The sequence below is a fragment of the Pelophylax lessonae genome (assembly GCF_965119305.1).
Source record: "Pelophylax lessonae genome assembly, chromosome: 13".
NCBI classification, from domain to species: domain Eukaryota; kingdom Metazoa; phylum Chordata; class Amphibia; order Anura; family Ranidae; genus Pelophylax; species Pelophylax lessonae.
The window spans coordinates 19,151,153-19,164,321 of record NC_138780.1 but is presented as its reverse complement, the minus strand read 5'-3'; the positions used below and the strand labels follow the sequence as shown (position 1 = coordinate 19,164,321).

The following is a 13,169-nucleotide window of genomic DNA, read 5'->3' as shown; positions in this document are numbered from 1 at the left end:
AACTTTTCAACATGGAGGAACCATTGAAGCAACTTTCCAGGCTCAGGGAACCCCTGGTAAAAATTACTATATCAAATTCTACTGGGACGTTAGTGTGATGATCACTGAGAAGAATGCTCCCTACATTGGTGGTCAGTGGGTAGATTGTCCATTACATTGGTTGTCAGAGGGAAAAATGTCCCTACATTGGTGTTTAGAGAGAAGAATGTCCCCTGCATTGCTAATCAGTGGGAAGAATGCTCCTTACATTGGTGGTCAGTGAGAAGAATGCTCCTTACATTGGTGGTCAGTGGGAAGAATGCTCCTTACATTGGTGGTCAGTGGGAAGAATGTCCCTTACATTGGTGATCAGTGGGAAGAATGTCCCTTACATTGGTGGTCAGTGAGAAGAATGTCCCTTACATTGGTGGTCAGTGAGAAGGATGTCCCTTACATTGGTGGTCAGTGGGAAGATCGTTCCCTACATTGGTGGTCAGTTGGAAGAATGCTCCTTACATTGGTGGACAGTGGGAAGAATGTCCCTTACATTGGTGGTCAGTGGGAAGAATGCCCCTTACATTGGTGGTCAGTGAGAAGAATGTCCCTTACATTGGTGATCAGTGGGAAGAATGCTCCTTACGGTGGTGGTCAGTGGGAAGAATGCCCCTTACATTGGTGGTCAGTGGGAAGAATGTCCCTTACATTGGTGGTCAGTGGGAAGAATGCTCATTACATTATTGGTCAGTAGAAATATTGCCCCTTACATCGGTGGTTAGTGAAAAGAATGTCCATACATTGGTGATCAGTGGGAAGAACGCCCCTTACATTGGTAGTCAGTGGGAAGAATGCTCCTTACATTGGTGGTCAGTGGGAAGAATTACCCCCTTTACAGAGAACTAAAAGATCATTGGTGTCAGTGGAAACTCATCTGAGAGGCAAAAATTGCTCAAGGAACTCCAAGCAAACTCTGGAGGAACCCTAAGACTCCATGGAACCCTGGTTGCGAAAGGCTGCTCTATAGCAGGCACATCTGGGGGCAACTGACCTTTAGAGTCAACCCCAAAGAACTATACTACAGTATATGTGCATGCCAGATCTACACTGTGTGGCCCACTTGGAGCCGCACAGCACCTGCTGCAAACTCTTCTAGCTGGAACATTGCTTCTCCTGTGAATGGGTAGAAAAATCCCATTCATTCCTACAGCGGTGGCTGTGTAACTCCCCGAAGGTTGCACAGTATGGATTTGGCTGTAATATGGACAGGTAAGACTTTGGTGAGTAGAACCTTCAGGACTTTCTCAAATTGACCTTGATATAGAAAAGCATCTTGCCCTCAGATTTATTGGGTGGCATTTGGACCATAAATAGAACCAGTGGCGGCTGGTGCTCAAAATTTTTTGGGGGGGGCGCAAACAGAAAAATGAGTGACCAGCGTGCCCCCAATCAATGCAGAGCGCAACAGCGTGCCCCCAATCAATGCAGAGTGCCACAGCATTGCCCCCAATCAATGCAGAGTACCACAGCATTGCCCCCAATCAATGCAGAGTGCCACAGCATTGCCCCCAATCATTGCAGAGTGCCGCAGCATTGCCCCCAATCAATGCAGAGTGCCGCAGCATTGCCCCCAATCAATGCAGAGTGCCACAGCATTGCTCTCAATCAATGCAGAGTGCCACAGCATTGTCCCCAATCATTGCAGAGTGCCACAGCATTGTCTCCAATCATTGCAGAGCGCCACAGCATGCCCCCATAGAGACCAGCGTGCGTGCCCCCTTCAATGCAGTGTGGGCTTCCCCCCCCCGAGACGAATGCACTTACCTGGCGGCGGCTTCTCTTCAGTCCCGGCGGCGGCTTCTACTCACTCTGTCCCCCGGCGAGTCTCCTGCAGTCCTCCCGCTCCCGCCTCCTCCTCGGCCAATGGCATGAGGTTTGCCTTGCAGCCAATCAGGAAGCGCGTATCGGACACGCTTCCTGATTGGCCAGGAGGAGGATCGGTGTGGCAATAGCGAATTTTCATTCACTATTGCCACACAATGGGTGGGCTCGGGACGCACTGCTCTGCGCCTCGAGCCCACCCTTTGCATCGCCCTATTAGAGGCTCTGGCTCTAATCAGGTGATGTAAAAAAAAAAATCCCCATTAAGCTCCATGCGTCCGGTGCCCCTGCATGCAGATTAGGGGGCCGGACGCATGGATGGGGGGGCGGCGCCCCCGCGCCCCCAACACACCGGCCGCCACTGAATAGAACACTCCTATGGTGGGTATGGTTTTGACTCCTAGCAGACTACACCCAGCTGTGAACACCAACATGTTCGGCTCAGTAAGTGCTATTATACCGGCCACTTGTCAAGAGTGTCTGAACAAGAGATAACTGCTCAGGCTAAGACAGTCATAATAGTTGGTGTCTGGTCTATGAAAGGAGAAGTATAGTGTTTTTCTATAAGCTGACATTTTGAAGAGCACCTGTCAACAAACTATGGAGATAAAACTTTTTACTAGGGAAGTCACAAGGCTTTCTGAAGAACTTCTTCTGCAACAAACTCCTGAGGGGTGTTCCCTATCAGGGAAAGAACATTGATGATCGCAGTCAAGGATACTAGTGCACATGTATCTCTAACACATGTACATAGTGCTCATTATTGTTCCCTTCAGCTAATGTTCCCAAAATGCGTTGGCGCCTTTTTATCTTACTGTTGTCATATCATTATCAGCATTAAATGATTATGGACTCTTGAAACAGCCTCCGGCGCTCTAAGTGCAATTTAATTTCAATCTGGGAGGCCATTGCTCCATTTGGAGGTCTTCCTACTTCGTGCTGGAGCTGCCAAGGTTAAAGCGGAACTAAAGTTCTGCTGGTATTTACTGCGAGCAGGCAGACTCTTTATTGCATAAGAGTCATGCAATGTCTCTTCTGCAATAAAATATATCTACCTGCTGGCTCTCAGCGTTCCCCAGCATGTAAGCTGAGGTGTGCATGCGCAGCCGGGCACTCGCGATCGTCCGTTACACCGGAAGAAAGGCAGGCGGCTGATGTAAACGAAGCCGCCTGTCATTCTTCCCTGGGTAAGAATGGAGATCATACGGTTCTACTATGTATGACCGTTGATCACTGTTCTTACACCTCAAGCCACATCCGATCACAGTTAGAAGCACGCCCTTAGGGACACACTTAACCCCTCCTTCTCCAATAAAGTTAACCCCTTCCCTGCCAGTGTCATTTTTACAGTAACAGTGCATATGTATAGCACTGATTACTGTAGTAATGTCACTGGTACCCCCAAAAATGTCAGTCAAGGGTCCGATCTGTCCGCCGCAATGTCGCAGTCCCGCAAAAAAAATCGCAGATCGCCATTACTCGTTAAAAAAAAAAAATCTTTCCCTTAGTTAGTAAATGCAATAACTTTTGCGCAAGCCAATCAAAATACGCTTTTTGCAATTTTTTTTTTACCAAACATATGTAGCAGAAAACAAATTGGCCTAAAATGTTAAAAAATTTTGATTTTTACATTTTTTTTGGGGAATTTCATATAAAAAAATGTGAAAAATATTGCTATTTTTGCAAAATTGTCGCTCTTTTTTTGTTTATAGCGCATGATCAAAAAATCGCACAGGTGATCAAATACCACCAAAAGAAAGCTCTGTTTGTGGGTAAAAAAGGACGTCAATTTAATTTGGGTACAGCGTCGCACGACCGCGCAATTGTCCCTTAAAGTCACGCAGTGCCCAATCGCAAAATAGGCCCTGGTCAGGAAGGGGGTAAAATCTTCCGGGGCTTAAGTGGTTAAGGGTTTTTTTTTTTCTTTTTAAATAAACCATTTGTAACAGTGTGTGCTAGAGAGGAAAGGATTGGCCGGGGGGGGGGGGGGGGGTTAAAATATTAACACACCTTGATAAGATAATTTTACATCATGCTAGTCTCTTATGCGTCTAAATTTTAAAAAAGGCCATAAATGTATTTTTGAGGGTTGCGGATGCTTTTGGCCCTGGAAATTTCCTGGAATACAGAGCAGACACATCCTCCTCTCGCTCGTATTTTTATCTCTGCCTTTGCTCTGCGTCTTCTAAGCTCGTCTCTTCATCATCTTGGACCCTCGCCCTCCGCTTTGTTACTCGAGCGCGCCGAGCGCTTGATCTATGCCTGCAACAAAAAAAAAAAGTTCCATTTCTTGCTCCCCGGCTGTTCCAGAAACCATTATAAAGCCATCCATAATCAGAACATTTCTTTTACTGCAGTACATAAAAATCTCCTGTGTCATATAAAAAAAAGCTGAGGAATCGCAGAGTCCTGGCGTGATTCGTAACCAATGACGTTCATGAGGAATTCGCCTGTTAAAGGGGCCGCTGATCACTATTTTGATTTAAAAGGGTAACTCCCCTTTCGTGGGGAAAAAAATCAGCAAAAAAAAAAGAAAAAACAATAAATTGCGACACAAATCATATTGTAATTGAATGTTATTAACCACTTAAGCCCCGGAAGATTTTACCCCCTTCCTGACCAGGGCTTATTCTGCGTGACTTTAACGGACAATTGCGCGGTCGTGCGACACTGTACCTAAACGAAATTGGCGTCCTTTTTTTCCCACAAACAGAGCTTTCTTTTGGTGGTATTTGATCACCTGTGCGATTTTTTGATCATGCGCTATAAACAAAAAAAGAGCGACAATTTTGCAAAAATAATATTTTTCACATTTTTTTTATATGAAATTCCCCAAAAAAATGTAAAAATCTAAAATTTTTAACATTTTTGGCCAATTTGTTTTCCGCTACATATTTTTGGTGAAAAAAATCGCAATAAGCGTATTTTCATTGGTTTGCGCAATAGTTATCGCGTCTACTAACTACGGGAAAGATTTATGTCATTTTTATTGTTTTTTTGTTTTTTTTACTAGTAATGGCGGCGATCTGCGATTTTTAGCCGGACTGCAACATTGCGGCGGACAGATTGGACCCCCAACTGACATTTCTGACACTTTTGGGGGGACTACCTGTGCGATTTTTATTTTTTGCGCTATAAACAAAAAACGAGCAACAATTTTTTTCACATTCTGCTATATGACATTCTCAAAAAAAAAAAAAAAACTTAAAAATCTAAATTTTTTAACATTTTAGGCCAATTTGTTTTCTGTTATATATTTTAGTAAAAAAAAAATCACAATAAGCGTATTTTAATTGGTTTGCGCAAAAGTTATCACGTCTACTAAATACGGGAAAGATTTATGTCATTTTTATTGTTTTTTTTATAGTTATAGTTTTTATAGTTAAAAAAAAATCGCAATAAGCGTATTTTGATTGGTTTGAGCAAAAGTTATCGGGTTTACTAACAAAGGGAAAGATTTGTCATTTTTTTTTTTTTTTTACTAGTAATGGCGGCGATCTGCGATTTTTAGCGGGACTGCGACATTGCGGCAGACAGATTGGACCCCTAACTGACATTTCTGACACTTTTGGGGGGACTACCTGTGCGATTTTTTATTTTTTGCGCTATAAACAAAAAAAGAGCGACAATTCTGAAAAAAAAAAAACAATATTTTTCACATTCTGCTATAAAACATTCCCAAAAAAATATTTAAAAATCAACATTTTTTTTAACATTTTAGGCCAATTTTTTTTCTGCTACATATTTTAGTTAAAAAAAATCGCAAGAAGCGTATTTTGATTGGTTTGCGCAAAAGTTATCGCGTCTACCAACTACGGGAAAGATTTGTCATTTTTATTGATTTTTTACTAGTAATGGCGGCGATCTGCGATTTTTAGCAGGACTGCGACATCGCGGCGGACAGATTGGACCCCTGACTGACATTTTTGACACTTTTGGGGGGACTACCTGTGCGATTTTTATTTTTTGCGCTATAAACAAAAAACGAGCGACAATTCTGAAAAAAACAACAATATTTTTCACATTCTGCTATATAACATTCTCAAAAAAAAATTCAAAATCAAAATGTTTTAACATTTTTGGCCAATTTGTTTTTGACACTTCTGGGGGTACCAGTGACATTACTACAATAATCAGTGCTAAAAATATGCGCTGTTACTGTAATAATGACACTGGCAGGGAAGGGGTTAACATTGTGGGTGATCAAGGGGTTAAATGTGAGCCTAGGGGAGTGATTCTAACTGTATGGGGGCGTGGCTTCTGAAAGGATCATAGAGACCTGTGTTCCTATATAGAAGGATCGCAAGGGCTCTATGATCATTGCAGGGAGAAGAACGGTCAGCTGTGTTTACAACATCTGACCATCCTTCTCTCTCAGTGGGGAGCGATCGTGGGTGCCAGGCGACAATCGGAGCCGGCGGCGGCGTGCATTGGCTTCCCCGCTGCGGCGCGCTTGCCCCCTAGTCTCCTGAGAGCGAGCGCCGTACATGTACGGCGATTTGCTTGGGAAGCAGTTAAAGGGGCTGGTGATCACTATTTTGATTTAAAGGGTAACTCCACTTTCATGGGGAAAAAAATCAGCAAATAAAGAAAAAACAATATAGCGTATACAATTGACACACAAATCATATTGTAGTTGAATATTATTATATTATTAAAAATTACCTTTCCTTTCCAATCTGCAGCCATTGTAATTTTCTGAAAATGCAATACAATATGGCCGCCTGGAGCTGTTCTGTACACAGAATGTATACTGACCACACCCCCAGAAACATCATTTCCTTATTGTGTGATTGGCTCACCAATTTTCCCAGAAGTCTGCACTAAGATACAAGTCAGATTTCTGGCATCCCCTGCAACAAAAATTTCATTTTTGGTGAGATACTCCCTATAGGAACACGTCTAAAGGGACGCAGGCCCAGCAGCTTCCCTCATTAGAGCCCTGCAGCTGCCACAGCTGATTGATAATTATGAAACCACTCCCATTAGACCCACTCAGCACAGAGGAACAAACAATGATTTCAAAACAAAAGGTCAGAATCTGCAACAAAGTTTGTGAAAAACCCTGCAATGTACAGAGATCATGTTTTTTTTTTTTTCTGAATAAAAGCGTAGTTACGCTTTAAAGTGGTTGTAAACCTCAGACATGTAATAGGAACAAAGCATATCCTTCTATAATGCGTACTTGTCTTTATCCAGAGCGCTGAGTGTCGTTTCTATCTGCTGCCTCATTTTTCTGCTATCAGCATCAGTCCCTTCTGACACCAACAGAAAAAAAGGTGACAGGGGAGGGAGCTCCAGCACACAGCCTACGATTGACAGCTCTGTTTTTATGGGATATGTGAAGGGGGTGTGTCCCTTCCCTCCAATCAGCTCTCAATGAGCTCGGCAGAGTGTAACATCAGCTCTCTGCCCCCTGCTTTGTGAATCTTCCGGTCCAGAAGTGATTAATAAAATTTATATAACATTTTTTATATATATTTTTTTTTTTTTTTATTTGATGTCCCTATGGCACATTAAAATCCCCATTTTACTCACCAACAGGGTTTTCCCTGTTAGACTTGGTTTACATTCCAAGAAATGTCTAAGCACTATGCGTGGGGGGTGAAATGCGTCGGAGGGCCTGGGATTAGTTTTACTTTTCTTGGAGCGCGGCGCTTCATCCTAACCAGGGTTATCTTTATTACTGATTGGGCTCAGGGCAAACATTTTTCTTGGGCCCTCCCAAATTCACTAATCCACTATTTGCGGGCTCAAGGGGCAGCTGCTTTGGGCCCCACAACAATGAATGGGCCCGGGGCAGCTGACCCTTTTGCCCTGTGTTAAAGACGGCCCTGACCCTAATCCTTCCGGTCCAGAACTGGTTAAACAGGATTGGTCCCAGGACAGATCCTTGGGGGACCCCACTTTCCACATCCGTCCCCATTTATCACCACCCTCTGGACTCGCCCCTGGAGCTAATTCTCTATCCAGGTACTTACCCGATGGTCCATACCTACTCCAATATGTATCCAATCTGGTCCCTGATCTACACAGTTAAAGATTTTACAATGAGTTTGTAATATGTACGGTCAGCTTTCAACTTCTCAAATTTCCGGTTCTTTTTCCGCTGGGCTCCAGATGTTTATTAAAGACGTAACTTTAGCTGTCGCGTGATTGGCGTCTGGGGATTTGTGTTAAAACTGCGTTGGCTGATGTTATATAAGAAGGGAGAAGTGGGACACTGATGTGTTTACAAGTCTTCAGTCTTATAAAAATCCCAGCTGTTCCTCTTCAGCCTCCCTCACGGAGCAAGCTGGCCGAGCTGAAATCTAGCAAGGCTCTGAGGTAGATGTAGGCCGGAGGCCTGGCTCTATACACAGCTGCTTGTGGTTTGTAGAGCCCCATTAATGGTTGTTGGGGAAGAGAGGGGGACTGCCAGCGTTTTCCTGCCGGGGATGGAAATGGTTATTCACAGGCTTTACTTTCTATCTCCTAATCCTGGAAAACACGCTGTTTACATTGGTGTTTATTGTCTGCAGATGGACGGAATGTTCCGGAGACACAGAAATCCTCATGACTGGAAGTGACCACTTTGTTTCTGTCTACCCCTCTGTGGTGCCTTTTGTGCAGTTGCCATAGCAACTGCCCCCCTCTATTCTAATATATGTAACTAATTGCCATGGAGAGCACAAAATCTTGTGTTTACCCCTCTGTGGGGCTTTTTTTTTCAGTTGCCATAGTGACGGACTTCCTCTATTAGCCTAATAAATAAAAGGCCTGGTTACCATGGAGAGTGAAAACTCTTGTGTTTACCCCTCAGAGGTGCCTTTTCTTCAGTTGCCATAGCAACTGCACCCCTCTATTATAATATTTGTAAGGATTGTTGTAACTAATTGCCATGGAGAGTGAAAACTCTTGTGTTTACCCCTCTGTGGTGCTTTTTTTTTCCAATTACCTTAGCAACCATCATTTCTAATGAATTAAAGGAATATTGTGACTGGTTGCCATGGAGAGCAAAAACACGTGTGTTTACCCCTCTGTGGGGGCTCTTTTTCAGTTGCCTCTGATAAAATTTGACTGTTCCTTCCTTGTCAGTGCAGGACATAACAGTTGTGGTATCTTAGTGAATTAAAGCTCTAATAAAATGTGACTGTTCCCTCCTTGTCAGTGCAGGAAATAACAGTTGTGGTATCTTAGTGAATTAAGCCTCTCATAAAATTTGACTGTTCCTTCCTTGTCAGTGCAGAAAATAACAGTAGTGGTAGCTTGGTGATTTAAGGCTCTAATAAGATTTGACTGTTCCTTCCTTGTCAATGCTGGAAATAACAGTTGTGGTAGCTTAGTGAATTAAGGCTCTGATGAAATTTGACTGTTTCTTCCTTGTCAATGCAGGAAATGACAGTTGTGGTAGCTTAGTGAATTAAGGCTCCAATAAAATGTGACTGTTTCTTCCTTGTCATTGCAGAAAATAACAGTTGTGGTATCTTAGTGAATTAAGCCTCTCATAAAATGTGACTGTTCCTTTCTTGTTAATGCAGAAAATGACAGTTGTGGTATCTTAGTGAATTAAGCCTCTCATAAAATGTGACTGTTCCTTCCTTGTCAGTGCAGAAAATAACAGTTGTGGTAGCTTGGTGATTTAAGGCTCCAATAAAATTTGACGGTTTCTTCCTTGTCAGTGCAGAAAATAACAGTTGTGGTAGCTTAGTGAATTAAGGCTCCAATAAAATGTGACTGTTTCTTCCTTGTCAGTGCAGAAAATAACAGTTGTGGTATCTTAGTGAATTAAACCTCTCATAAAATTTGACTGTTCCTTCCTTGTCAATGCAGGAAATGACAGTTGTGGTAGCTTAGTGAATTAAAGCTCTGATGAAATTGGACTGTTCCTTCCTTGTCAATGCAGGAATTGACAGTTGTGGTAACTTAGGGAATTAAGGCTCTGATAAAAATGTGACTGTTTCTTCCTTGTCAATGCAGGAAATTACAATTGTGGTAGCTTAGTGAATTAAGGCTCTGATGAAATTGGACTGTTCCTTCCTTGTCAATGCAGGAAATGCAGCTGTGGTAGCTTAGTGAATTAAGGCTCCAATAAAATTTGACTGTTTCTTCCTTGTCAGTGCAGGGAATGACAGTTGTGGTAGCTTAGTGAATTAAGGCTCTGATGAAATTTGTATGTTGTTTCATTAAAAATGTATTTTGTTAGTCAACCATTAGACGAGGTCAACCTATCAGCAATGCGGCAGGGAACGTGTTTCCATACCTTACTGTGTGTTGCGGTAGAGCAGTCTGTTCATTTGAATGGGCTGTCTACCTCTTCCAAATTACACCAAAGAAGTGCCTATCCCCTTTTGTTTAAATCGCACCAAAACACGCAGGGGGAGATTTACTACGAATGGAGCACACAGAATCTGTTCTGCAGTTCTGCATAGCAACCAACCAGCTTCCAGGTTTTATTGTCAAAGCTTAGTTGAACAAGCTGAAGTTGGAAGCTGATTGGTTACTAGGCACTGCTGCGTCAGATTCCAAGTTTTAGTAAATTCTCCCCATAACACTTTTATTATGGAAATATCATGAAATATACACATTTCAGGTGTTTTAGTGATGCAATTTTGCATGCACATTAGAAAGGTGCATTGAAGTGCCATTAAGAATTATAAGCACTACTTGCATGAGGGATGCGCAATTTTTTTGTGTGTGCTGCAGGAACGCACACAATTTTGCATGCATTCCTGCACTGCACATAGGTGAAACGAACCTAAGAGTAGAATTTGATTTCCAATTTTTGATATTTTTTTATTTTTTCGTTTTGGATAGAGCAGGAAAAGGAAGTCTTTTGTCTTTTTTTTTTTTTTTTTTTGCTGTCTGTGTCCCCAATGTTTAGAGGAAGTGAGTAAAAGTTGTCTAAAGAACAGCAGTTTTACTGGAGAATTTAATGTCATCTCCTGTTTTTCACTTTCTGTCTTGGAAATATTGGCAGCCATGACACCTAGCGAGGGTGAAAGTCCCCAGTGGGGGCAAAGACGGAAATAAAGATCTGACATATTTTTACTTTTCTATACCCTATAGAAAATATATTTTTATATATATATATATATATATATATATATATATATATATATATATATATATATATATATATATATACAATATATATTATGTATGTATATATATATATATATATATATATATATATATATACATATTTATATATATATATATATATATATATAATTTTTTTCTGATATATAAGAATTAAAGGCTCCAAGAAATGCATATCTGAAAAAAATGAGATTTATATAAATAAATACATAAATATATATACATATATATATATATATATATATATATATATATATATATATATATATATACATATATATAAATAATTTTTTTTCCGATATGAAAGAATTAACAGCTCCAAGAACTGCATATCGGAAAAAAAAAAAAAAAAATATATATATATATATATATATATATATATATATATATATATATAATTTTTTTCTGATATGAAAGAATTAAAGGCTCCAAGAAATGCATATCTGAAAAAAAATTATATATATATATATATATATATATATATATATATATATATATGTAAATAAATAAATATATATATTATATATATATATATATATATATATACATATATATATATATATATATATATATATATATTAAAAAAATCCGATATGAAAGAATTAACGGCTCCAAGAAATGCATATCGGAAAAAAAAATTATATATATATATATATATATATATATATATATATATATATATATATATATATATATATATATATTATTTATATATATAATTTTTTTTCTGATATGAAAGAATTAAAGGCTCCAAGAAATGCATATCTGAAAATGTATGTATATATATATATATATAAATATTTTTTTTTTCCGATATGAAAGAATTAACGGCTCCAAGAAATGCATATCGGAAAAAAAAAAAATATATATATTTATATATATAATTTTTTTTTTAATCCGATAATGAAAGAATTAAAGGCTCCAAGAAACGCATATTTGGCTGATGGCCACACAGTGCCCCCTTCTGGTTGGATATAAAATCCCATCTGACTCTACTCTTCTTATTTTTGTACAGGATAAGAGGCGGTGAGCTATTTGACTTCATAGCAGAGAAAGAGGCCCTGTCAGAAGAAGACGCCATAGAATTCATGGAGCAGATCCTGAAAGGAGTGGCATATATGCATACCAGACGAATCGCACACTTTGACCTCAAGGTAACATTTCTCTAGAGGTTTGCTGCCATCTTCTGGTCACATTGGGAACTGCACTGTATTATGCATTAAAGAGACCCTGTCACCAAACTTAAAAAAAAAAAAAAAAAGTGGATATTTGCCTGTAGTGTTTTATTTATTTATTTTTTTGATAAATTATTTTTTTCACTTGCAACGTGCTAGAAATTTCGACTGGTCAATCCCCAAGCACTGCCCCCTTCTCCTCTTCTGGGAGTGTTTAATTACTGCCTGTGCAGGCCCAGCTCCTTCCTCCTCTCACCTACTCACATGACCTTTTATATAGCAGCCAGGGAAGGGGTGGAGAGAACTACTATGGAGTGGAACTTGAGTGAACGCTCTAAGCCTGTGGGGGCTGCCGATATCACATCCGGGGTGACCGCACCCAGAAGCAGTCTCAGGGCTTTTGGATGTCTACACAAGGGAGGATTTTACAGATACAGTGCTTCGAAAAAGTATTCATATCCCTTGAAATTTTCCACAAGTTGTCATGTTACAATAGGGTGACCAGATGTCCCCGGACTGAGGACACTGTAGTCCTGTGCCCAGCTATCTGTGTATTTTGTAGTCCTGTGCCCAGCTATCTGTGTAATAAATAGTCCTGTGACCAGTGCTCTGTGTATTATGCAGTCTTGTGCCCAGCGCTCTGTGTATTATGCAGTCCTGTGCTCAGCTCTCTGTGTATTATGTAGTCCTGTGCTCAGCGCTCTGTGTATTATGTAGTACTGTGCCCAGGGCTCTGTGTATTATGTAGTCCTATACCCAGCACTCTGTGTATTATGTATTCCTGTGCCCAGCGCTCTGTGTATAATGTAGTCCTGCACCCAGCGCTCTGTGTATTATGTAGTCCTGTACCCAGTGCTCTGTGTATAATGCAGTCCTGTGCCCAGCGCTCTGTGTATTATGTAGTCCTGTACCCAGTGCTCTGTGTATAATGCAGCCCTGCACCCAGCACTCTGTGTATTATGTAGTCCTGTGCCCAGCACTCTCTGTATTATGTAGTCCTGTACCCAGTGCTCTGTGTATAATGCAGTCCAGGACCCAGCGCTCTGTGTATTATGTAGT

At 40.6% G+C, this 13,169-nt stretch overlaps 1 protein-coding gene across 2 annotated transcripts in view; it reads left to right on the top strand.

Moving 5' to 3' along the window:
• LOC309543269 (death-associated protein kinase 2-like) overlaps positions 1-13,169 on the top strand; it is a 75,577-nt gene that overhangs the window by 39,830 nt on the left and 22,578 nt on the right. For both annotated transcript variants that reach the window (XM_082242725.1, XM_082242726.1), the window contains one exon: positions 11,951-12,089. In XM_082242725.1, coding sequence (XP_082098851.1) covers positions 11,951-12,089 — 139 coding nt within the window. The remainder of the gene's footprint in view (positions 1-11,950; positions 12,090-13,169) is intronic.